We start from the raw sequence: 27,243 nt of genomic DNA, 5'->3' as shown, positions 1-27,243 counted from the left end.
CTGAATCAGGGTTAGTTTGGCAGCTGGGGTGAAAGAGGAGCGATTACGATTGAGGAAACCAAGATTTAACTTTAGCCTGCAGCTATGATATGTGCTGAGAGAAGGACAGTGTACCGTCTAGCCAAGTACTTGTATGAGGTGACTACCTCAAACTCTAAACCCTCAGAGATAGTGATCACACCTGTGGGGAGAGGGGCATTCTTCTTACCAAACCATATGACCTTGGTTTTGGAGGTGTTCAGAACAAGGTTAAGGGCAGAGAAAGCTTATTGGACACTAAGAAAGCTTTGTTGTAGAGCATTTAACACAAAATCTCCGTGGAAGGGCCAGCAAAGTATAAGACTGTATCATCGGCATATAAATGGATGAGAGAGCTTCCTACTGCCTGAGCTAAGTTGTTGATGTAAATTGAGATTTATGGTATAATTGATTGGTCTCAAACAGCTCCGATCTTCCAGCTAAAAATGTTTAATGTTTGGAGATAAACCAGAATGTCTCCTTTATAGACCAAGAATGTCTTTAACCTGGGGCCTCAAAGAAAAACAATGGGCCAGGGTTTTAGAAATGCCAAGGTCGATTTCTGATCCCAGACTGCCCCTGGTTACAATCATAAAGGTAAGCAGCAAGCCATTGAGTCTGTAGTACTTTTTATCAGCCACTAGAGTTCCCCCTAGATCTGATCCTCAGCATGACACTGTACTACTAGTTGCACTTATGAACAGATCTAGTATCAGCCTACTTAGCTCGGGGTTAAATGCCACTGACCTTCATTGAAGTGTACAGATGCGCATTGACCGTGGGAAATGCGCTCTACAAATTCAGTATAATAATACGTATTTTTATTATTGCATCATAGCTAACTGTATCCAGTCAAAAAAACAAACAAACCCCAAAAAACCTAGCGGAAATGACTAATGGCAGGTCTACCTACAAAATACGCGATGTTACCTAGGTTGTTGTCAAACGTCTTACTCATGGAGAAATACAAACCTGCAACAGATGCCAACTCTTGCTATATGCAAGATGATGAGTCACTTCTCTTTTACGTTTATGTCTTTAGGAAAAATACAGAATTCTCTAATTCTATATCGGAGATGTTCCATAGGAAATATATTGCCCTAATAAAATAGCATAAATGTTTCAACTGTTCTAAAGTGTAACATATAGGTATGAATGTGAACAAGAGAGCACGTATCCTCCCTCACTCCCCAGTCATCAGAGCTCTCCACCTGCTCCTCTCTCCATTTCAGCACGATACAAACAAACGCTCCGACGCCGTGAGACCGTAGACTTGCGGTAACGTGCAGAGAAAAAATTAGGCAACTTGATTCTTCTAGACTCTTTACTGTAATCAGCCAGTGTTCTTCCATGACGCCCAGGCAACCAGCCAGGAACAAGGATGGCCTAACCTTGCCCACGGGGCGCGACGTCACCAGGTTAAAGACATTCTTGGTCTATAAAGGAGACATTCTGTTTTATCTCCAAACATTAAAAAAAATTTAGCTGGAAGATCGGAGCTGTTTGAGACCAATCAATTATACCATAAATGAACAATGGCGCCGACGAATGAAAGACATTTGAACGGTATGTTGGACTGCTATTTCGCTTTATTCCTTCGTTATTACATGTTTGTTAGGCTAATGAAGGAGCATTTCATGTTATTTGCAAATATATATTGATTATCATTAGCTATATATTGAATTGAAATGTTTACTGTTCTCTCAAAATAAAAAAATACAATATGTGGACATTTTAGTGCGTTTTGCCTGGAGAATAGAAGTTGTCACAATGTCTTTAGAATGAATTTACGTCAGTGTACTATAATGTCACCCAGCGCCCTCTATCTGGTCGGGTCAGACATCACCTGTTCACACGCTGCTCAGCGCCCTGTGCTCCGGAAGATGGGCAGCGGGGAAAGTCGCCCTGGCAAGGTGTCTCTCTGCGGAGGTATTGAATAGAATAGACCTTTGCATAATAAGTAGATACAATGTAATACTTAATTGTTTGAAATGCGTTATTTTCATCAGTAGCCTAACTTGCTATGTTGGGGAAAGAAAGAAAGAGCCGGTCTGTCACAGAACGCACAGTGTAAGACTGTCTGCCCCGTTTTGAGGTAGCGTGAACCAACCGTGGACAGGAGCTGCAAGGTGCGCCAGTAGCGCAGTAGCTACGTGTCTCACGCATGTACCGTTCCATTTCGCAGGTTATTGGACAGCATATGCTAGGCTATAGGCTATAAACAGTATAAAGTGGATGACAGTTATCCTGTCTGTCATTATTGTCTGTGTGTGGCCTGATTGGCACCGTATTCACCATGTAGTGCACTACTTTAGACCAGGGCCATTTGATTTGCAGCCCCCAGTCAGTGGTCAGTCAGGAATGAGCGGTGGATATTCTTGTAACATCCTTAGCCAAACGGAGACGCCAGTAAATAACAGTGAGCTTACAGAATGCGTCACAGCTGAAATAAGGCTTGAGTTACAGTGTGCGTCCTAAATGGCCTCCATATTCCCTATGTAGTGTACTTATGACCAGGACCCATGCTCAAAAGTAGTGCACAAGAATAGGATGCCTTTTTGGATGCATCTACAGTAGCAGTGTTACTAGCTGTATTAGAGGGCCATCTACAGTAGCAGTGTTACAGCTGTATTAGAGGGCCATCTACAGTAGCAGTGTTACAGCTGTATTAGAGGGCCATCTACAGTAGCAGTGTTACAGCTGTATTAGAGGGTCATCTACAGTAGCAGTGTTACTAGCTGTATTAGAGGGTCATCTACAGTAGCAGTGTTACAGCTGTATTAGAGGGCCATCTACAGTAGCAGTGTTACAGCTGTATTAGAGGGCCATCTACAGTAGCAGTGTTACAGCGGTATTAGAGGGCCATCTACAGTAGCAGTGTTACTGCTGTATTAGAGGGCCATCTACAGTGTTACAGCTGTATTAGAGGGCCATCTACAGTAGCAGTGTTACAGCTGTATTAGAGGGCCATCTACAGTAGCAGTGTTACAGCTGTATTAGAGGGCCATCTACAGTAGCAGTGTTACAGCTGTATTAGAGGGCCATCTACAGTAGCAGTGGTACAGCTCAAATCAAATCAAATCAAATTTATTTTTATATAGCCCTTCGTACATCAGCTGATATTCTCAAAGTGCTGTACAGAAACCCAGCCTAAAACCCCAAACAGCAAGCAAAGCATGTGAAAGAAGCACGGTGGCTAGGAAAAACTCCCTAGGAAAAACTCCCTAGAAAGGCCAAAAACCTAGGAAGAAACCTAGAGAGGAACCAGGCTATGAGGGGTGGCCAGTCCTCTTCTGGCTGTGCAGGGTGGATATTATAACAGAACATGGTCAAAATGTTAAAATGTTAAAATGTTCATAAATGACCAGCATGGTCAAATAATAATAATCATAGTAGTTGTCGAGGGTGCAACAAGCACGTCCGGTGAACAGGTCAGGGTTCCATAGCCGCAGGCAGAACAGTTGAAACTGGAGCAGCAGCACGGCCAGGTGGACTGGGGACAGCAAGGAGTCATCATACCAGGTAGTCCTGAGGCATGGTCCTAGGGCTCAGGTCCTCCGAGAGAAAGACAGAAAGAGAGAAAGAGAGAATTAGAGAGAGCATATTTAAATACACACAGGACACCGGATAAGACAAGAGAAATACTCCAGATGTAACAGACTGACCCTAGCCCCCGACACATAAACTACTGCAGCATAAATACTGGAGGCTGAGACAGGAGGGATCAGAAGACACTGTGGCCCCATCCGATGATACCCCGGACAGGGCCAAACAGGCAGGATATAACCCCACCCACTTTGCCAAAGCACAGCCCCCACACCACTAGAGGGATGTCTCCAACCACCAACTTACCGTCCTAAGACAAGGCCGAGTATAGCCCACAACGATCTCCGCCATGGCACAACCCAAGGGGGGGCGCCAACCCAGACAGGAAGACCACGTCAGTGACTCAACCCACTCAAGTGACGCACCCCTCCCATGGACGGCATGGAAGAACACCAGTAGGCCAGTGACTCAGCCTCTGTAAAAGGGTTAGAGGCAGAGAATCCCAGTGGAAAGAGGGGAACCGGCAAGGCAGAGACAGCAAGGGCGGTTCGTTGCTCCAGCCTTTCCGTTCACCTTCACACTCCTGGGCCAGACTATACTTAATCATAGGACCTACTGAAGAGATAAGTCTTCAGTAAAGACTTAAAGGTTGAGACTGAGTCTGCGTCTCTCACATTGGTAGGCAGACCATTCCATAAAAATGGAGGTCTATAGGAGAAAGCCCTACCTCCAGCCGTTTGCTTAGAAATTCTAGGGACAATTAGGAGGCCTGCGTCTTGTGACCGTAGCGTACGTGTAGGTATGTACGGCAGGACCAAATCGGAAAGATAGGTAGGAGCAAGCCCATGTAATGCTTTGTAGGTTAGCAGTAAAACCTTGAAATCAGCCCTTGCCTTAACAGGAAGCCAGTGTAGGGAGGCTAACACTGGAGTAATATGATCAAATTTTTTGGTTCTAGTCAGGATTCTAGCAGCCGTATTTAGCACTAACTGAAGTTTATTTAGTGCTTTATCCGGGTAGCCGGAAAGTAGAGCATTGCAGTAGTCCAGCCTAGAAGTAACAAAAGCATGGATTAATTTTTCTGCGTCATTTTTGGACAGAAAATTTCTGATTTTTGCAATGTTACGTAGATGGAAAAAAGCTGTCCTTGAAACAGTCTTGATATGTTCTTCAAAAGAGAGATCAGGGTCCAGAGTAACGCCGAGGTCCTTCACAGTTTTATTTGAGACGACTGTACAACCATCCAGATTAATTGTCAGATTCAACAGAAGATCTCTTTGTTTCTTGGGACCTAGAACAAGCATCTCTGTTTTGTCCGAGTTTAAAAGTAGAAAGTTTGCAGCCATCCACTTCTTTATGTCTGAAACACAGGCTTCTAGCGAGGGCAATTTTGGGGCTTCACCATGTTTCATTGAAATGTACAGCTGTGTGTCGTCTGCATAGCAGTGAAATTTAACATTATGTTTTCGAATGACATCCCCAAGAGGTAAAATATATAGTGAAAACAATAGTGGTCCTAAAACGGAACCTTGAGGAACACCGAAATTTACAATTGATTTGTCAGAGGACAAACCATTCACAGAGACAAACTGATATCTTTCCGACAGATAAGATCTAAACCAGGCCAGAACTTGTCCATGTAGACCAATTTGGGTTTCCAATCTCTCCAAAAGAATGTGGTGATCGATGGTATCAAAAGCGGCACTAAGATCTAGGAGCACGAGGACAGATGCAGAGCCTCGGTCTGACGTCATTAAAAGGTCATTTACCACCTTCACAAGTGCAGTCTCAGTGCTATGATGGGGTCTAAAACCAGACTGAAGCGTTTCGTATACATTGTTTGTCTTCAGGAAGGCAGTCAGTTGCTGTGCAACAGCTTTTTCTAAAATTTTGGAGAGGAATGGAAGATTCGATATAGGCCGATAGTTTTTTATAATTTCTGGATCAAGATTCGGCTTTTTCAAGAGAGGCTTTATTACTGCCACTTTTAGTGAGCTTGGTACACATCCGGTGGATAGAGAGCCGTTTATTATGTTCAACATAGGAGGGCCAAGCACAGGAAGCAGCTCTTTCAGTAGTTTAGTTGGAATAGGGTCCAGTATGCAGCTTGAGGGTTTGGAGGCCATGATTATTTTCATCATTGCGTCAAGAGATATAGTACTAAAACAGCTGTATTAGAGGGCCATCTACAGTAGCAGTGTTACTAGCTGCATTAGAGGGCCATCTACAGTAGCAGTGTTACTAGCTGTATTAGAGGGCCATCTACAGTAGCAGTGTTACAGCTGTATTAGAGGGCCATCTACAGTAGCAGTGTTACAGCTGTATTAGAGGGCCATCTACAGTAGCAGTGTTACTAGCTGTATTAGAGGGCCATCTACAGTAGCAGTGTTACAGCTGTATTAGAGGGCCATCTACAGTAGCAGTGTTACAGCGGTATTAGAGGGCCATCTACAGTAGCAGTGTTACTAGCTGTATTAGAGGGTCATCTACAGTAGCAGTGTTACAGCTGTATTAGAGGGTCATCTACAGTAGCAGTGTTACAGCTGTATTAGAGGGCCATCTACAGTAGCAGTGTTACTAGCTGTATTAGAGGGTCATCTACAGTGTTACAGCTGTATTAGAGGGCCATCTACAGTAGCAGTGTTACTAGCTGTATTAGAGGGCCATCTACAGTAGCAGTGTTACTAGCTGTATTAGAGGGCCATCTACAGTAGCAGTGTTACTGCTGTATTAGAGGGCCATCTACAGTAGCAGTGTTACTAGCTGTATTAGAGGGCCATCTACAGTATTACAGCTGTATTAGAGGGCCATCTACAGTATTACAGCTGTATTAGAGGGCCATCTACAGTAGCAGTGTTACTGCTGTATTAGAGGGCCATCTACAGTAGCAGTGTTACTAGCTGTATTAGAGGGCCATCTACAGTAGCAGTGTTACAGCTGTATTAGAGGGTCATCTACAGTAGCAGTGTTACAGCGGTATTAGAGGGTCATCTACAGTAGCAGTGTTACAGCTGTATTAGAGGGTCATCTACAGTAGCAGTGTTACAGCTGTATTAGAGGGCCATCTACAGTGTTACTAGCTGTATTAGAGGGCCATCTACAGTAGCAGTGTTACAGCTGTATTAGAGGGCCATCTACAGTATTACAGCTGTATTAGAGGGCCATCTACAGTAGCAGTGTTACAGCTGTATTAGAGGGCCATCTACAGTGTTACAGCTGTATTAGAGGGCCATCTACAGTGTTACTAGCTGTATTAGAGGGTCATCTACAGTAGCAGTGTTACAGCTGTATTAGAGGGCCATCTACAGTAGCAGTGTTACTAGCTGTATTAGAGGGCCATCTACAGTAGCAGTGTTACAGCTGTATTAGAGGGCCATCTACAGTAGCAGTGTTACTAGCTGTATTAGAGGGTCATCTACAGTGTTACAGCTGTATTAGAGGGCCATCTACAGTAGCAGTGTTACATCTGTATTAGAGGGCCATCTACAGTAGCAGTGTTACTAGCTGTATTAGAGGGCCATCTACAGTAGCAGTGTTACTAGCTGTATTAGAGGGCCATCTACAGTAGCAGTGTTACAGCTGTATTAGAGGGCCATCTACAGTAGCAGTGTTACTAGCTGTATTAGAGGGTCATCTACAGTGTTACAGCTGTATTAGAGGGCCATCTACAGTAGCAGTGTTACTCTGACCCTGAGGCCCCTAGTCAGCTGTAGTCTGGCTATGATTGTACTGTTCTGTATGTACCTGTTCAAGTGTGTCATCCAATGAAGTGCTTTTTATCACCAGCTGTTGACAAACTATTGACACTATTATATGTTAAATAAAGGTTAAATAAAATCAATAAATAAATACATATGAACTGTAGAACCACCAGAAAACCCTAGTAAGACCCCAGCAAGAGAGACCACTAGACCCCTAGTAGACCCCAGCCAGAGAGACCACTAGACCCCTAGTAGACCCCAGCCAGAGAGACCACTAGACCCCTAGTAAGACCCCAGCCAGAGAGACCACTAGACCCCTAGTAGACCCCAGCCAGAGAGACCACTAGACCCCTAGTAGACCCCAGCCAGAGAGACCACTAGACCCCTAGTAAGACCCCAGCCAGAGAGACCACTAGACCCGTGTAAGACCCCAGCAAGAGAGACCACTAGACCCCTAGTAGACCCCAGCCAGAGAGACCACTAGACCCCTAGTAGACCCCAGCCAGAGAGACCACTAGACCCCTAGTAGACCCCAGCAAGAGAGACCACTAGACCCCTAGTAGACCCCAGCCAGAGAGACCACTAGACCCCTAGTAAGACCCCAGCCAGAGAGACCACTAGACCCCTAGTAAGACCCCAGCAAGAGAGACCACTAGACCCCTAGTAGACCCCAGCCAGAGAGACCACTAGACCCCTAGTAGACCCCAGCCAGAGAGACCACTAGACCCCTAGTAAGACCCCAGCCAGAGAGACCACTAGACCCCTAGTAGACCCCAGCCAGAGAGACCACTAGACCCCTAGTAAGACCCCAGCCAGAGAGACCACTAGACCCCTAGTAGACCCCAGCCAGAGAAACCACTAGACCCCTAGTAAGACCCCAGCAAGAGAGACCACCAGACCCCTAGTAGACCCCAGCCAGAGAGACCACCAGACCCCTAGTAAGACCCCAGCCAGAGAGACCACCAGACCCCTAGTAGACCCCAGCCAGAGAGACCATTAGACCCCTAGTAGACCCCAGCCAGAGAGACCACTAGACCCCTAGTAGACCCCAGCAAGAGAGACCACTAGACCCCTAGTAAGACCCCAGCCAGAGAGACCACTAGACCCCTAGTAAGACCCCAGCCAGAGAGACCATTAGAACCACGAACTGACCTGTTATCTCCATCTAACCCTCTATCTGACCATCAGACCTCTGGTATTGACATTACTGTCTGTTATCTCCTACCCCCAGATACATACCTCTAGTATTGACTTTTCTGTCTGTTATCTCCTACCCCCAGATACCTCTAGTAAGGCCTCAGAGAGCCCTGCGGAGCCCAAGGGGAAGAGGCCCCCAGTGCTTGTGGACGGGGTGACTCTGAACGGCCCCACGCTGGACATCCGGGAAGCAGAGAGCTTCCTCAGAGAAGCCATGCCCATCATCATGGAGGAGGCCGTCTGGAAGGCTACTGACGTCAAGGAGAAGGTAAACATCTCTTTTCCAATTCTTTCTCACACCATGCACTTCCAGTCCCAGGATGCATAAAGGAAAATTAGATCTGTTGTGAAGTATACCAGAATGCTGGAGTTTATTTTTCAAACAATAGGGAATGGACCTGTATAAGAATTTATCAGGTAAATGGCCACCCGGACTATTTGCATTGACCCATTGACCCTCCTTTTTTTTTTTTACATTGCTGCTACTCGCTGTTTATTATCGATGCATAGTCGCTTTACCCCTACCTACATGTATATATTACCTTATTTACCTCGACTAACCTGTACCCCCGCACATTGGCTCGGTAACGTACATCCTGTACATAGCCTCTTTATTGTTATTTTATTGTGTTACTTTATTATTATAATTTTTTAAAACTTTAGTTTACTTAGTAAGTATTTTCTTAACTCTTATTTTTCTTAAAACTGCATTGTTGGTTAAAGGATCGGACCCTTTTTTTCAATTTTCGCGTACAATGACAAACCCAAATCTAACTGCCTGTAGCTCAGGACCTGAAGCAACGATATGCATATTATTGGTACCATTTGAAAAGAAACACTTTGAAGTTTGTGGAAATTTGAAATTAATGTAGGAGAATATAACACAATAGATTTGGTAAAAGATAATACAAAGAAAAAAACATGAATTTTTTTGTTCCATCATCTTTGAAATGCAAGAGAAAGGCCATGATCTGACTTAGGACTCCAGGTGCAATTTAGATTTTGGCCACTAGATGGCAGCAGTGTATGTGCAAAGTTTTAGACTGATCCATTGAACCATTGCATTTATGTTCAAAATGTTGTATCAAGTCTGCCCAAATGTCAATATATACATTTTCAAGTTCATAACTGTGCACTCTCCTCAAACAATAACATGGTATGTTTTCACTGTAATAGCTACTGTAAAATTAGATTCGATTTGATTGATATACAGTACATGTTCTTTATGGATGGTGAATAGGCCCAGGTAGTTTGTCTGACGTCAAGGATAAGGTAAACAAACATCTAGTGGAGGGGACAGTCTGAAATGGCACCATTTTCACTATATAACTTGAAGGGTGTTTATCAATATGCATACTACCTACCGCGCTCCATACTCTCATGCTCTGAGTGCATTCTCAGAGTACGTTCTTGTGAGGACGAGAGTGTGGAAAACACATAAAACATTACACTTGAGAAGTACTCCCCCTACTGTATTACCTCACGCTGCACCTCCCCATTCACTGACCCTTCTTCCAGACAGGACAATGGCAACAATAGAGACCAAACAAGATATACACAAAGCAAAACGTTTTAGGTGTCATGTCTTTGTGGGTAGCTAGCTAGTTAACAATTCTCTGTGGCTAGCTAACAGTAGTAGAAAGACAGTTAGCCCTTTTGACTTACTATGGGCTTGCGATTTACACACACTACAGTGGGTATTGTAGGCAAGTAAACATGCCAAAATGAATACAGCATGTATTCATTAACGTAGCAAGATAAAATATTGTAGTCAGCCAACATATGAGATGTGAATGAGATGAAGAAATGTTGCATCATTTTTAACACGGTTGCATCATATTTCTGTGCATACTTTCCGTTGCAGCTTGTATCGATGCATGCTTCAGAATATGTACAAACGGAGTACGCATTCGAGAAGGGCCCTCCGTGCTCCGTTTTGCAAACTATGATTTGGACTCATACTCCCACCGTCCCGTGCTCTAATTTGCGTGCTCTTAGCACGGTAGTATGCATTTTGAGAAACACCCAAAGTCTATTTCCTTCTCTCCCGTATAACAGGTGTGTGAGTGGCGCTCTCCGGAGCAGCTGAAGGACCTATTAGACCTAGAGCTGAGGGAAGGAGGCGAGGCACACCCCCAGATACTGCAGCGCTGTCGGGATGCCATCCGATACAGTGTCAAGACCGGTAAGAACCCAGCTCAACCCTGATTTAAAATCTGAACCCCCAGACCTCAGCCAAACCCTGACCCACCCCCCCCCCCCCCATCCAAACCCTGACTTTCAAAACCCGGACTCTTTAAAAAGATACCAATGAGCTTCATCCCAAACCTGTCCTAAACCCTAACCTTCTAACTCTCCAGCCCAGTCTCTCTTTTGCCATATGATACAGTGTCAAGACTGGTAGGAAACAGCTCAACCCTAATCCCCATGCAGCCAATCCCTAACCTTGAAAACCCCCAGCCAAACCCCACATTTAAAACCCTTGTCAACCAGGTCTGTTAACCAACTAACCTTCAAATTCTCCAGCCCAGACTCCCTCTAAACTCCCCAGTCAGCTATGTTACATAATTAACTAGCTAGACCCTAGTTAGCCACCCTCACTGCACTTACGCTAGCTACTGGACAATACAGGCTATAGCGATAGTAGCTCCCATCCTTCCACCCAGCGTTATCCTATCCAACCCAGGCTGTTAATCCACCCAGCGTTATCCTATCCAACCCAGGCTGTTAATCCACCCAGCGTTATCCTATCCAACCCAGGCTGTTAATCAACCCAGCGTTATCCTATCCAACCCAGGCTGTTAATCATCAAACTAGCGACAGTAGCCCATCCTTCATAACCGTCCCAGCCCCTTAACACTCCCGGCCCCTTAAACCTTCTGGCCCCTTAACACTCCCGGCCCCTTAAACCTCCCGGCCCCTGACATCTGAGCTCCCTTGACCCCCACCTAGCCTGGTCCAGCCAGACCACAAATGTAAAACCCCTGTCAACCAGCTCTGTCAAACAACTAACCTTCAAACTAAAACTCCCCAGTTAGCTAACATTAGGGTAGGGTTAAAGTTTGCTAACATTAGGGTAGGGTTAAAGTTAGCTAACATTAGGGTAGGGTTAAAGATAGATAACATTAGGGTAGGGTTAAAGTTAGCTAACATTAGGGCAGGGTTAAAGATAGCTAACATTAGGGTAGGGTTAAAGTTAGCTAACATTAGGGTAGGGTTAAAGTTAGCTAACATTAGGTTAGGGTTAAAGTTAGCTAACATTAGGTTAGGGTTAAAGTTAGCTAACATTAGGGTAGGGTTAAAGTTAGCTAACATTAGGGTAGGGTTAAAGTTAGCTAACATTAGGGTAGGGTTAAAGATAGCTAACATTAGTGTAGGTTTAAAGTTAGCTAACATTAGGGCAGGGTTAAAGATAGCTAACGTTAGGGTAGGGTTAAAGTTAGCTAACATTAGGGTAGGGTTAAAGTTAGCTAACATTAGGGTAGGGTTAAAGTTAGCTAACATTAGGTTAGGGTTAAAGTTAGCTAACATTAGGGTAGGGTTAAAGTTAGCTAACATTAGGGTAGGGTTAAAGTTAGCTAACATTAGGGTAGGGTTAAAGTTAGCTAACATTAGGGTAGGGTAAAAGTTAGCTACCATTAGGTTAGGGTTAAATTTAGCTAACATTAGGTTAGGGTTAAAATTAGCTAACATTAGGGTAGGGTTAAAGTTAGCTAACATTAGGGTAGGGTTAAAGTTAGCTAACATTAGGGTAGGGTTAAAGTTAGCTAACATTAGGGTAGGGTTAAAGTTAGCTAACATTAGGGTAGGGTTAAAGTTAGCTAACATTAGGGTAGGGTTAAAGTTAGCTAACATTAGGTTAGGGTTAAAGTTAGCTAACATTAGGGTAGGGTTAAAGTTAGCTAACATTAGGGTAGGGTTAAAGATAGCTAACATTAGGTTAGGGTTAAAGATAGCTAACATTAGGGTAGGGTTAAAGTTAGTTAACATTAGGGTAGGGTTAAAGATAGCTAACATTAGGTTAGGGTTAAAGTTAGCTAACATTAGGGTAGGGTTAAAGTTAGCTAACATTAGGGTAGGGTTAAAGTTAGCTAACATTGGGGTAGGGTTCAAGTTAGCTAACATTAGGGTAGGGTTAAAGATAGCTAACATTAGGGTAGGGATAAAGATAGCTAACATTAGGGTAGGGTTAAAGTTAGCTAACATTAGGGTAGGGTTAAAGATAGCTAACATTAGGGTAGGGTTAAAGATAGCTAACATTAGGGTAGGGTTAAAGATAGCTAACATTAGGGTAGGGTTAAAGTTAGCTAACATTAGGGTAGGGTTAAAGATAGCTAACATTAGGGTAGGGATAAAGATAGCTAACATTAGGGTAGGGTTAAAGTTAGCTAACATTAGGGTAGGGTTAAAGATAGCTAACATTAGGGTAGGGTTAAAGATAGCTAACATTAGGGTAGGGTTACTGTACTAAATGCCATATTTTTAGCAGACCCTTACAGTCATACATTTTACATATGGTTGGCCCTGGGAATAGAACCCACAATCCTGGTGTTGGAAAGCACCATGCTCTACCAACTGTACTCACACTAGATACACTAACCCATCCCTATCCAACCCAGGCTGTAAATCATCAAGCTAGCAACAGTAGCTCCTCCCAGCCTCTTAACCCTCCTAGTCCCTTAACCCTCCCAGCCTCTTAACCCTCCCAGCCTCTTAACCCTCCCAGCCCTTTAACCCTCCCAGCCCCTTAACCCTCCCAGCCCCTTAACCCTCCCAGCCCCTTAACCCTCCCAGCCTCTTAACCCTCCCAGCCCCTTAACCCTCCCAGCCTCTTAACCCTCCCAGTCCCTTAACCCTCCCAGCCTCTTAACGCTCCCAGCCTCTTCACCCTCCCAGCCTCCCAGCCTCTTAACCCTCCCAGCCCCTTAACGCTCTCAGTCCCTGACATCTGAGCTGCTGTGTCCTGCATCTAGCCTGGTCCAGTCAGACCCTAAAACACAATATGATGTACTTTATATAGAAACATTGACACAGGAAACAGGGCAACGCTGGCACACTCCTCGTCTCACGTCTCAATGTATGTGTCAGGAATAGCAGTCTGTCGGGAATAGACTGAGAAATGTTCCTTAGTGCCAGTGGATGCAGCAGAGTGCAAGTTAAGCACCTCTGTTTACACATGTGAACGATAGGAGTTTGAATCCCAGGTTCTGCTGTGAATCCACAAGACTTTGCTAGCCTGTCGAGCTAAAGCCTTTACAGATGTAGGATCTTAGTTTGATCACTCTTTTGTTGCTGAGAATCTTCCTCCTTCCTGAATCTTCATGATTTACATAAATTCAGTGAAAACCCACACTAACACACGATTATATTAACAGTATTCCACTTTTCTTGAAGCTAATAGCCTAACCACCGATTAAATCCTGTTGCTGAAGGCATATTTTGCTGCGACAATACTGGTCAAATTAATATCTGACAACTGTAGGTTCTGATTTGGGTTGCAAAATTACGGTAAATTTTCCCAGCTTCTCCAGAAATCCTGTTTGGAGTATCTGGATTTCTTGCTTATTCTCTCCTGATCCCGGGAATCTTCCGACCAGGATTTTCTGGAAAACCTGGAAACTTAGTTGTGATTGAATCAAACCTTGTGTGTTTGTATATGCAGGACATCCTCTCTTCTTCAACCAGCTCTATGCAGGCATGGACCCTTATTCACTAGTGGGTCGATTCATCACAGAAGCTATCAACCCCAGTCTGTGAGTATTATATCTTACCATATCATATGATCTGAGTGGTCTGTCACCATGTACTCATACTCACTGTATAACTGTGCCTGACAAGGGATGTGGGATTTTATGATTACTGAAATTATATCAATGACAACTATTCTGCTATTCATTTCAGAAGTGTCTGTAGCTCGTTCTTGATGATTGATTGGATAGTATGTAGCTCAGGTGAGAGCAGGTGAATCAGTGACTGCACATGTTGTTTGTCTTGGCAGGTACACATACGAGGTGGCTCCAGTGTTCCTGCTGACAGAGGAGGCCGTCCTAAAGAAGATGATTGAGATCATTGGATGGCAGGAAGGAGGGGACGGCATCTTCAGCCCAGGTATGGAAACCACACAGACTGACATCTTCTTCTTCTCCATCTTCATCTTCTTCTTCTTCTCCTTCTTCATCTTCTTCTTCCTCATCTTGTTCTTCATCTTGTTCTTCATTTTCTTCCTCATCTTCCCCTTCATCTTCATCTTCCTCTTCATTTTCTTCCTCATCTTCCCCTTCTACTTCATCATCCTCTTCTTCTCCTTCTTCTTCTTCTTCATTTTCTTCATCTTCTTCATCTTCATCCTTCATCTTCTTCATCATCTTCTTACTGAGAGATTGTCTCTGTGTTCTCCAGGTGGCTCTGTGTCCAACATGTATGCTGTGAACGTGGCCAGGTACCACCACTGTCCTGATGTGAAGGTGCTGGGCCTGTCTGCCTTGCCTAGACTGGTCATGTTTACATCTCAGGAGGTAAACACACACACACACACAAAGGGCAGGCCAACACCTATTATTGTTTTAACACCACACACACACACACACACACACACACACACACACACACACACACACACACACACACACACACAGGCCAACACCTGTTATCATTATAACACCATACAAAGCGAACACCATACAAAGCGACACACACACACACACACACACACACACACACACACACACACACACACACACACACACACACACACACACATATTATAACACCATACAAAGCGAACATTATGCAGCAGCCCTAACAGTTTGATAATACCAGGGGGTGTGAGTGTACATGGTGTGGACCAGCCCTATGCTCAGGGTAACAGTTTGATAATACCAGGGGGTGTGAGTGTACATGGTGTGGACCAGCCCTATGCTCAGGGTAACAGTTTGATAATACCAAGGGGTGTGAGTGTACATGGTTTGGACCAGCCCTATGCTCAGGGTAACAGTTTGATAATACCAGGGGGTGTGAGTGTACATGGTGTGGACCAGCACCAGTTAGTACCTTTTCAAAGAGCGTCTGAAAAGAGTCAATACACCTACTTAATACATCTGTCAAATGATTCCAGTCAGCAGCACTACCCAGTCCCAGGCTGGTCCGTATCAGGAGTCTGGAGGTGGGATATCACATCATAGTGGGTGTCTGCTCAGTTCTTTATGATAACATATAACAACAGCCACACAGCTATCAGGGAGTTTCTCAGTTCTTTATGATAACATATCACAACAGCCACACAGCTATCAGGGAGTTTCTCAGTTCCAGCTGTTGCTCTGAAAGATATTGAATAAATGGTTTTATAATCCCTGTGTGTGTGTGTGTGTGTAGTACTATAAACACCATATATATTACAATCCCTGTCTGTATAGCACCTTATTGTGGATCCTGTCTAGACTGGTCATATAGCACCTTATTGTGGATCCTGTCTAGACTGGTCATTAATATAGCACCTTATTGTGGATCCTGTCTAGACTGGTCATTAATATAGCACCTTATTGTGGATCCTGTCTAAACTGGTCATTAATATAGCACCTTATTGTGGATCCTGTCTAGACTGGTCATTAATATAGCACCTTATTGTGGATCCTGTCCAGACTGGTTATTAATATAGCACCTTATTGTGGATCCTGTCTAGACTGGTCATTAATATAGCACCTTATAGTGGATCCTGTCTAGACTGGTCATTAATATAGCACCTTATTGTGGATCCTGTCTAGACTGGTCATTAATATAGCACCTTATTGTGGATCCTGTCTAGACTGGTCATTAATATAGCACCTTATTGTGGATCCTGTCTAGACTGGTCATTAATATAGCACCTTATTGTGGATCCTGTCTAGACTGGTCATTAATATAGCACCTTATTGTGGATCCTGTCTAAACTGGTCATTAATATAGCACCTTATTGTGGATCCTGTCTAGACTGGTCATTAATATAGCACCTTATTGTGGATCCTGTCCAGACTGGTTATTAATATAGCACCTTATTGTGGATCCTGTCTAGACTGGTCATTAATATAGCACCTTATAGTGGATCCTGTCTAGACTGGTCATTAATATAGCACCTTATTGTGGATCCTGTCTAGACTGGTCATTAATATAGCACCTTATTGTGGATCCTGTCTAGACTGGTCATTAATATAGCACCTTATTGTGGATCCTGTCTAGACTGGTCATTAATATAGCACCTTATTGTGGATCCTGTCTAGACTGGTCATTAATATAGCACCTTATTGTGGATCCTGTCTAGACTGGTCATTAATATAGCACCTTATTGTGGATCCTGTCTAGACTGGTCATTAATATAGCACCTTATTGTGGATCCTGTCTAGACTGGTCATTAATATAGCACCTTATTGTAGATCCTGTCTAGACTGGTCATTTTGTTGATTAACCAGTTCTCCCTCAGTGACACTTTTCTCTCTTTGTTATTTTCAGTGTCATTACTCTGTTTCCAAAGCAGCAGCTTTCCTGGGAATTGGCACCAACAATGTTTATGTGATCCCGTCGGATAAGAGGTATGCTGGTTACTGCTGGTTACTGCTGGTTACTGCTACAGTTACACGGTTACTGCTGGTTACTGCTGGTTACTGCTACAGTTACACGGTTACTGCTGGTTACTGCTACAGTTACACGGTTACTGCTGGTTACTGCTGGTTACTGCTACAGTTACTGCTAGTTACTGCTAGTTACTGCTACAGTTACTGCTGGTTACTGCTACAATTACATGCTTATGGCTAGTTACTGCTAGTTACTGCTACAGTTACACGGTTACTTCCACTGTCCACACCACACGCTTCTGTTGTCACTGTCCACAATGACTGACCTGCGTCACTATGACACCTGGGTTTTACTAATCCTTGTTCATCTTTCTTTCTATGTCTTTGTGTCTTTGTTTCTCAGAGGGAAGATGATTCCAGCGGAGTTTGAGAAACAAGTACAGAGAGCCAAAGATGAGGTGAGAAGGAGAGCTGTCAATGGAGTCAGCAGAGTTGTTTGGTGTCAGATATGTTATGAAACACATTCGGGAACTGGGAACTGCTGTTGAATATAGCCACGGTGATGGTTAGGGAACTGCTGTTGAATATACCCATGGTGATGGTTAGGGAACTGCTGTTGAATATACCCATGGTGATGGTTAGGGAACTGCTGTTGAATATACCCATGGTGATGGTTAGGGTACTGCTGTTGAATATACCCATGGTGATGGTTAGGGAACTGCTGTTGAATATACCCATGTGATGGTTAGGGAACTGCTGTTGAATATACCCATGGTGATGGTTAGGGAACTGCTGTTGAATATACCCATGGTGATGGTTAGGGAACTGCTGTTGAATATACCCATGGTGATGGTTAGGGAACTGCTGTTGAATATACCCATGGTGATGGTTAGGGAACTGCTGTTGAATATACCCATGGTGATGGTTAGGGAACTGCTGTTGAATATACCCATGGTGATGGTTAGGGAACTGCTGTTGAATATACCCATGGTGATGGTTAGGGAACTGCTGTTGAATATACCCATGGTGATGGTTAGGGAACTGCTGTTGAATATACCCATGGTGATGGTTAGGGAACTGCTGTTGAATATACCCATGGTGATGGTTAGGGAACTGCTGTTGAATATACCCATGGTGATGGTTAGGGAACTGCTGTTGAATATACCCATGGTGATGGTTAGGGAACTGCTGTTGAATATACCCATGGTGATGGTTAGGGAACTGCTGTTGAATATACCCATGGTGAAGGTTAGGGAACTGCTGTTGAATATACCCATGGTGATGGTTAGGGAACTGCTGTTGAATATACCCATGGTGATGGTTAGGGAACTGCTGTTGAATATACCCATGGTGAAGGTTAGGGAACTGCTGTTGAATATACCCATGGTGATGGTTAGGGAACTGCTGTTGAATATACCCATGGTGAGAGTTAGGGAACTGCTGTTGAATATACCCATGGTGAGGGTTAGGGAACTGCTGTTGAATATACCCATGGTGATGGTTAGGGAACTGCTGTTAAATATACCCATGGTGATGGTTAGGGAACTGCTGTTGAATATACCCATGGTGATGGTTAGGGAACTGCTGTTGAAAATACTCATGGTGAGGGTTAGGGAAGTGCTGTTGAATATACCCATGGTGATGGTTAGGGAACTGCTGTTGAATATACCCATGGTGATGGTTAGGGAACTGCTGTTGAATATACCCATGGTGATGGTTAGGGAACTGCTGTTGAATATACCCATGGTGATGGTTAGGGAACTGCTGTTGAATATACCCATGGTGAGGGTTAGGGAACTGCTGTTGAATATACCCATGGTGAAGGTTAGGGAACTGCTGTTGAATATACCCATGGTGATGGTTAGGGAACTGCTATTGAATATACCCATGGTGAGGGTTAGGGAACTGCTGTTGAATATACCCATGGTGAGGGTTAGGGAACTGCTGTTGAATATACCCATGGTGATGGTTAGGGAACTGCTGTTGATTATACCCATGGTGAAGGTTAGGGAACTGCTGTTGAATATACCCATGGTGATGGTTAGGGAACTGCTGTTGTATATACCCATGGTGATGGTTAGGGAACTGCTGTTGAATATACCCATGGTGAGGGTTAGGGAACTGCTGTTGAATATACCCATGGTGAAGGTTAGGGAACTGCTGTTGAATATACCCATGGTGATGGTTAGGGAACTGCTGTTGAATATACCCATGGTGATGGTTAGGGAACTGCTGTTGAATATACCCATGGTGATGGTTAGGGAACTGCTGTTGATTATACCCATGGTGAGGGTTAGGGAACTGCTGTTGAATATACCCATGGTGAGGGTTAAGGAACTGCTGTTGAATATACCCATGGTGAGGGTTAGGAAACTGCTGTTGAATATACCCATGGTGAGGGTTAGGGAACTGCTGTTGAATATACCCATGGTGATGGTTAGGGAACTGCTGTTGAATATACCCATGGTGAAGGTTATGGAACTGCTGTTGAATATACCCATGGTGATGGTTAGGAAACAGCAATATAGTATTAATGACCAGGGTGATGGAGTAACATATTGTTGTCCTCTGATGGTATATAGTATTAATGACCAGGATGTTGGAGTAACATTATATTGTTGTTGTTGTTGTTGTTGTTGTTGACAGGGAGCGTTGCCCTTCATGGTGAACGCCACAGCAGGGACCACCGTACTAGGGGCCTTCGACCCGCTGGAGGAGATAGCTGACATCTGTGAACGACACAATCTCTGGATGCATGTAGATGTAAGTGGATCTTAATTAAAGATCATTCTTTCATTCATTTATTGATATATCGATCCATCAATCCATTTGTGCATTTGTTCAGTAGTTTGTTTGTTCCTTTAATCATTCACTCAATCACCCTCTTCTCTGTCTGTTCTCTGTCTCTTCTCTGTCTGTTCTCTGTCTCTTCTCTGTCTCTTCTCGGTCTCTTCTCTGTCTGTTCTCTGTCTCTTCTCTGTCTCTTCTCTGTCTCTTCTCTGTCTCTTCTCTGTCTCTTCTCTGTCTCTTCTCTGTCTGTTCTCTGTCTGTTCTCTGTCTCTTCTCTGTCTCTTCTCTGTCTCTTCTCTGTCTGTTCTCTGTCTGTTCTCTGTCTCTTCTCTGTCTCTTCTCGGTCTCTTCTCTGTCTGTTCTCTGTCTCTTCTCTGTCTCTTCTCTGTCTCTTCTCTGTCTCTTCTCTGTCTCTTCTCGGTCTCTTCTCTGTCTGTTCTCTGTCTCTTCTCTGTCTCTTCTCTGTCTCTTCTCTGTCTCTTCTCTGTCCTTCCTGTAGGCATGTTGGGGAGGAGGAGCCCTGATGTCTAAGAAACACAGATACCTGCTACAGGGAATTCACAGGTAAGACAACAGGTATATCTGGAGGTGGAAGTAAGACAACAGGTATATCTGGAGGTGGAAGTAAGACAACAGGTATATCTGGAGGTGGAAGTAAGACAACAGGTATATCTGGAGGTGGAAGTAAGACAACAGGTATATCTGGAGGTGGAAGTAAGACAACAGGTATATCTGGAGGTGGAAGTAAGACAACAGGTATATCTGGAGGTGGAAGTAAGACAACAGGTATATCTGGAGGTGGAAGTAAGACAACAGGTATATCTGGAGGTGGAAGTAAGACAACAGGTATAAACTGTTCATAGTAACACAGGGTTTTAAACCCCTTTCTGTTGCTTTGTTTCCCTCTTAGAGCCAACTCAGTAGCATGGAATCCTCACAAGATGCTGATGGCTGGTCTACAGTGCTGTGCATTCATGGTTCGGGACAAAACGGTATGATAAACACTGCCTCCTCTTCCTCCCCTGCCTTCTCCTCCTCCTCTTCTTCCTCTTCTTCCTCACCTTCCTCATCTTCCTCATCCTCCTCCCCCTCAAGTCAAATCAAATCAAAATGTATTGGTCACATACATATGGTTACCAGATGTTATTGTGAGTGTAGCGAAATCTCTTTCTCATTGTGTTTCTCCTCATCCTCTTCATTATCTTCCTCCTACTCTTCATTATCTTCCTCCTCTTCCTCATTCTATCCCTCATTCTCCTCTTCCTCCTCCTTTGACGTAGATAGTTTGTGTGTATGTATTGGTATTGATGTAAGCTACGTGTGCCTTTTAGAACTAGTTTTATTGTAATTCTGTCCTTGAGCTGTTCTTGTCTATTCATTTTCTGTATTAATGAATGTTGTGTATTATGTCATGTGTGGACCCCAGGAAGAGTAGCTGCTGCTGTCGTAACAGCTAATGACGATCCTTATAAAATACCAAATACCTCTCCGTCCTTCTCTTCCTCCTCCTCCTCCCACCTCTCCGTCCTTCTCTTCCTCCTCCTCCTCCTCCTCCCACCTCTCCGTCCTTCTCTTTCTCCTCCTCCTCCTCCTCCTCCTCCCACCTCTCTGTCCTTCTCTTTCTCCTCCTCCTCCTCCTCCTCCTCCCACCTCTCCGTCCTTCTCTTCCTCCTCCTCCTCCTCCTCCCACCTCTCCGTCCTTCTCTTTCTCCTCCTCCTCCTCCTCCCACCTCTCTGTCCTTCTCTTTCTCCTCCTCCTCCTCCTCCCACCTCTCCGTCCTTCTCTTTCTCCTCCTCCTCCTCCCACCTCTCCGTCCTTCTCTTTCTCCTCCTCCTCCTCCTCCTCCCACCTCTCCGTCCTTCTCTTTCTCCTCCTCCTCCTCCTCCCACCTCTTCCTCGTTATCCAGACTCTGCTCCAGAGACTCACGTGTTCTCTCTGTGTGTTTCGTTGTTCTAGAATCTTCTGCAGCGGTGTCACTCGGCCCAGGCCTCCTACCTCTTCCAGCAGGATAAGTTCTATGATGTCAGCTATGACACGGGAGACAAGTCCATTCAGTGTAGCCGTAAGCCCGACGCCTTCAAGTTCTGGCTGATGTGGAAAGCCATCGGCACCAAGGGTCTGGAAGAGAGAGTGGACAGAGCCCTCGCTATGGCCAGGTCAGTTTGAAACGTCTTATGACAACAAACAAAAAACATTTTCTTTCTCTTTTATTTTTCCTCCAAAGTCTTGATAGAAGACTCATCTATCTAGCCTGGTCCCAGATGTGTTTGTGCTCTGGTCCAGTAAAATACTTACAGTTCTGGCCTAATGTATGAGCTTTAGTGTACATTGTAGTGGCAGGCCATACAATGACAGTCTAGGAACAGTGGGTTAACTGCCTTGTTCAGGGGCAGAACGATAGATTTTTACCTTGTCAGCTCGGGGATTCGATCTAGCAACCTTTCGGTTACTTGCCCAACACTTTGACCACTAGGCTACCTACCGCCCTTGAACATGATCCTGGAGCATCCATGAGTATACACCCTCAGACTGTCTGGACCTGTCTGGTCCTGTCTGGTCCTGTCTATTCAGCTAATAGCCCAGTCCATCAGCTTACACCTAGAAGCTAGACTACTTTAACGTTATAGCAAAAAGGGTTGGGATTGATGACAAATCTTATATTTTAAAGTCTTTAGATTCAAATGGTTTCATGGTGTTTTTAAGTTGCTTGATCAAATGTATTTTTTTGGGGGGGGGCAATACAGAGTGATGGGAAGGGCTCTGCATCGAATGCAATCAGTATCTGTCCAATGCTTCCTGCTCTCAGTGTCTCTAGCAGTAGCTAGCTACAAATAGACTGTATAGCAAAAGGTGGCCAACCCTGACGACCTACTAAGGTATGCAGACTTCTGCTGAATCATCTCTGTTAGAGCAGGGCTTAAGCAAAAGCCTGCACAGCCGCCTGGTAGTTCTCCAGGAGGACAGGAGGCTCCATCTCTACACTGTGGTCACCTCTGGTCTATACACAGTAACATTGCTATCCAAACAGTATGTTTTCCATACGCTGAGAGTAATAACAGTAATAAACCCTACACCTGGGATACCTCTAACAGATATAACCCAGGCTGAGGAATGTTAGATCTTCTACAAGAGAAACCACAGCATCTCAACAGCTTTCTGACGAGGTGTACAGTGGAGAATACAGAGGCAGAAAGGGCTTGGCAGACTGCATGTATTCAAGCAGTCCTAGAAATCAAGCTGTATATTTGGAGGGCAGCCGGTTCTATTTCTGGGCTGTTGGCAGTAAATGACGGTCAGGTCAGGGTTCCTTAACTATTCTGTGTGGCCTTTAGCTGTCCTCTCATCTATTCTGATCCAGATGACCTGTGGTCACCTTTACAGTTCAGGACCTACTGACTGCAGGGGGTATGTGGGACTAAGATAGGGGGTTATATACGACACGAGACCAGACAGCGGCCAGGCTGTTTTCAGACTGCTACTGATAGCCCGTGGGACTAAGATAGGGGGCTATACGACACTCTGCTCCAGTCATCTGTCTAATGCTGTTTAGGATTCAGTAGGGTGGTTGGTGCCGTTTAACATGAGGGAAGACCATTCCTTTTTCCCCCATGAGAATGGCCTTATTTCTATTACAGTCATATTGGATGACTGTCATTCATATTCCGTTCACCCAGTTCAATGTAACATGGATAGGTTTAGGCTACTACAGGATAGTCAAATGTTCCCTATACCCATCATGAGGTTACTACAACCTAGCCTATGAATGAAGGATTACAATATAGGTGCAGAGGTAGAGAGAAGCATTTGAGTAATTAAGGTGACAGACAGTGACACATTCAATACCGCCACCCTCTTACCTGCATCTAGCTGATCCAGGGTGTAATCATTAGTCCAACAGTTGCAAACGAGAGTTTCTATTGGACAAATTCAGGTATGTTTATCCCTGTTTCGTTCCGTTTTAAGAAACGTTTTTCAACAGAATCGGAATGAATACACGCCTGTTTGGCAGGAGGACAGGGACCTCTAGTGGTGGTATAGAGGATAGCAGGAGGACAGGGACCTCTAGTGGTGGTATAGAGGATAGCAGGAGGACAGGGACCTCTAGTGGTGGTATAGAGGATAGCAGGAGGACAGGGACCTCTAGTGGTGGTATAGAGGATAGCAGGAGGACAGGGACCTCTAGTGGTGGTATAGAGGATAGCAGGAGGACAGGGACCTCTAGTGGTGGTATAGAGGATAGCAGGAGGACAGGGACCTCTAGTGGTGGTATAGAGGATAGCAGGAGGACAGGGACCTCTAGTGGTGGTATAGAGGATAGCAGGAGGACAGGGACCTCTAGTGGTGGTATAGAGGATAGCAGGAGGACAGGGACCTCTAGTGGTGGTATAGAGGATAGCAGGAGGACAGGGACCTTTAGTGGTGGCATAGAGGATAGCAGGAGGATAGGGACCTCTAGTGGTGGTATAGAGGATAGCAGGAGGACAGGGACCTCTAGTGGTGGTATAGAGGATAGCAGGAGGACAGGGACCTTTAGTGGTGGTATAGAGGATAGCAGGAGGACAGGGACCTCTAGTGGTGGTATAGAGGATAGCAGGAGGACAGGGACCTCTAGTGGTGGTATAGAGGATAGCAGGAGGACAGGGACCTCTAGTGGTGGTATAGAGGATAGCAGGAGGATAGGGACCTCTAGCGGTGGTATAGAGGATAGCAGGAGGACAGGGACCTCTAGTGGTGGTATAGAGGATAGCAGGAGGACTACTACTGTGATGTAAACATAGACAACAGGAAAGATATTACTCACTTGTTATAAAATAGGTGGGTCTGTCTAAGACTATGTAGCAGGAGCGCTGTGTTGGACAGACTAGAAGACACATTGCAGTCTTGCACTGTTGAAAAAAATGGCTCAGTAAAACTCTTCTAGCCTGAAATGTGTTGGTACGGTTGTGTTATATCATTATTTCTGACACTCTGACTTCCTTCTCTTTTGGTAGATATCTGGCCGAGGAGATCAAGAAGAGAGATGGATTCCGTCTTGTGATGGAGCCTGAGTACACCAACGTCTGTTTCTGGTACATTCCTCCCAGTCTGAGGGACACGGCTGATGGACCTGAGTTCTGGAGAAAGGTCCATGCGGTAAGTCAGAGACGACATCCCCTCATATTTTACCTTTATTTAACTAGGCAAGTCAGTTAAGAACAAATTCTTATTTACAATGACGGTCTAGGAACAGTGGGTTAACTGCCTTGTTCAGGAGCAGAACGACAGATTTTTACCTTGTCAGCTCGGGGATTCAAACTTGCAACCTTTACGGTTACTAGCCCAACCCTCTAACCACTAGGCTACCCTGCCGCCCAGAACTCTATCCTCTCCTTTCCTGTGGTGTTTTTCTACATGAACAGAAGCCCTGTCGTGAATAACACAAAAAAGGTTAATACAATTGAATTCAGGAATGAATTCATGTTGAAAAACAAAAAACCACATTCCATTTCACAGGATATGAATGAGACAATAGTTAGCGAACCATGAGGATTTATGCTCCAGTCTCTTTCGGAGGCGTGGGTTCAGATCCCACCACTGACACCAGATGTCAAGCGGGACCATATTCCTCCAATCCATTCAGAAATGGACCTTAGATCAGTGTGTGGAGACTCTAAATACAACTTGACTTGTGGTTATGTCCCAATAATGTCTCCTTTCTGCCATGACTTCATGCATTTGAAAGGTAATGACTGGTACACGGAAACACCAATCCAATGTTCTCACACGGGAATGAGTTCTTACTTCAGAAGGAAGGAGAGATTACTGGAATACTGATACCTTATCTTCCAGTTCCACCATCTCACAGTGTTCTGTACTACTCCCTACCCCCAGGTGGCGCCAGTGGTTAAGGAGCGCATGATGAAGAAGGGCTCTATGATGGTAGGCTACCAGCCCCATGGAGACAAGGCTAACTTCTTCAGACAGATCATCATTAGCCCTCAAGTCAGCAGAGAAGACATGGACTTCCTGCTGGACCAAATACACAGCCTGGGGATGGACTTATGATCCCACGGAGATACGTCCAAAATGGCACCCTATTCCCTCAATGAGCCCTGGTCAAAAGTAGTGCACTATACAGGGAATAGGGTACCATTTTAAACAAAACCCATGGGTCATGTTCAGTAGGCACGAAAACAGGAGATCATGTTTTGAAACTGAGTGAAACGGAAGAGGTGGTACCCCAAACGTCCTATAAGAAGTTTGTTAACTTGTTGTCTTATTTGGTGCCCCGGGGTTGTGCAGAAGCCTCAGCAAGTCATCCTTCCATTGGCCGTCTCCATAAAGGGCTCCAACGAGTTCTTGTTTCTTCTGCTCACTATGGATTCCATTTGTAAATCTGAGGACCGGCAGTGTGTCAGTCCATGAGACAGTAGACTCAGTAGCTCGTTGACGGTTTGAGGATTCAACCTCTTTATTGGAACCAATTTCAGATAAATAAAAAAAACTCAAAGTAATTATCCTTTATGTTGATGTGCTTTTTTTAGGGTAATATATAATACTGTTATAATATAACTGCTGTTAGAAAACAAGGCGTGCAACTTTTAGTAAAAGCTGAAATATTTGAAGAGATTTTAGGAGATACGATTTTAAGCGATACCAATTGATTGTAAGAGATTTATATAAATCTTAAAATATGTATTTTATTTGATGAGATTAATATATAATATTTAGAGAATACTGATGTGTAATATCATGAAAGAGCTTTAAATGTATTTTAGTTCTTTTATTTTCATTTTGGATTTTCTCTTTTGAAGAATTTTCTTGCACACGGCATTAACTTTTGTGATTTTGAAAATAATTTAAAAAAAATGTAGCACACCTAGTGTTTGGATACTGTGAGTCCACCTCCATAAATCAGACAGATCTTAAAATGGCTACCGTTGTTATGTTTTATAAACGGTTTTCTTTAGCAACACTTTACTTAAAGCCAACAGATGAAATGCTTTCTTACTTGTTTTAAACTGACTCAAAATGCCTGTTATTTAGTCATTGCTATGAGACGATAATAACACAATTTAAGTGGTCAAACCAGTCTTAATGCATTACAGCTGATTTATAATGCATTATACCAGCTTTATAATGCATTATACCAGTTGGCTTAAAAGGAAGGTGTTTTTTTTTTGTAGCTTGCCATCGAAGAGAACAGTGTTTACTTTATACATGTATGAAGTACTGTGTACAATACTAGGATACGTGGATTCTGTACTATACATCATATCATATTCTTGCAAGACATTCTGTTTTCTCCTGTTGTTTTGTTTTGTTCCAATAGCATTTTGTTCAGATATGTTGTCTGAAAAAAGCCTGTATGTGGTTTTTTTTTGTAGATGGATCAGCACCAATGAGGTTTGACTGAGAATTATTTATTTTCTTTATCTGTGAAAATAAAACCATTTGTTTACTGAA

General features: G+C 44.1%; 1 protein-coding gene across 2 annotated transcripts; it reads left to right on the top strand.

Moving 5' to 3' along the window:
* The first annotated feature begins 1,510 nt into the window (after positions 1-1,510).
* On the top strand, positions 1,511-27,243 carry gadl1 (glutamate decarboxylase like 1). 2 transcript variants are annotated; one of them, NM_001173933.1, is given in 14 exon segments: positions 1,511-1,584; positions 8,546-8,730; positions 10,521-10,647; positions 14,125-14,215; positions 14,461-14,570; positions 14,862-14,977; positions 16,944-17,023; positions 17,409-17,463; positions 19,652-19,768; positions 20,295-20,359; positions 20,706-20,787; positions 21,754-21,953; positions 24,789-24,930; positions 25,669-27,243. In NM_001173933.1, coding segments are annotated over 14 exon segments (1,575 nt in total). In that variant the 5' UTR covers positions 1,511-1,553; the 3' UTR covers positions 25,843-27,243.

Source organism: Salmo salar, chromosome ssa02 (assembly GCF_905237065.1).
Source record: "Salmo salar chromosome ssa02, Ssal_v3.1, whole genome shotgun sequence".
Classification (NCBI taxonomy): domain Eukaryota; kingdom Metazoa; phylum Chordata; class Actinopteri; order Salmoniformes; family Salmonidae; genus Salmo; species Salmo salar.
The sequence above is the reverse complement of the archived record's forward strand: the minus strand, read 5'-3'. Positions and strand labels throughout refer to the sequence as shown.

Bases quoted from the DNA above. Each gene is read 5' to 3' on its own strand.
- gadl1 (XM_045696230.1), top strand. From the start codon at position 1,824: ATGTCACCCAGCGCCCTCTATCTGGTCGGGTCAGACATCACCTGTTCA. The intron at 10,648-14,124 runs GTAAGAACCCAG...TTGTATATGCAG, and splicing joins CCGATACAGTGTCAAGACCG to GACATCCTCTCTTCTTCAAC. The intron at 19,769-20,294 runs GTAAGTGGATCT...TCCTTCCTGTAG, and splicing joins ATCTCTGGATGCATGTAGAT to GCATGTTGGGGAGGAGGAGC.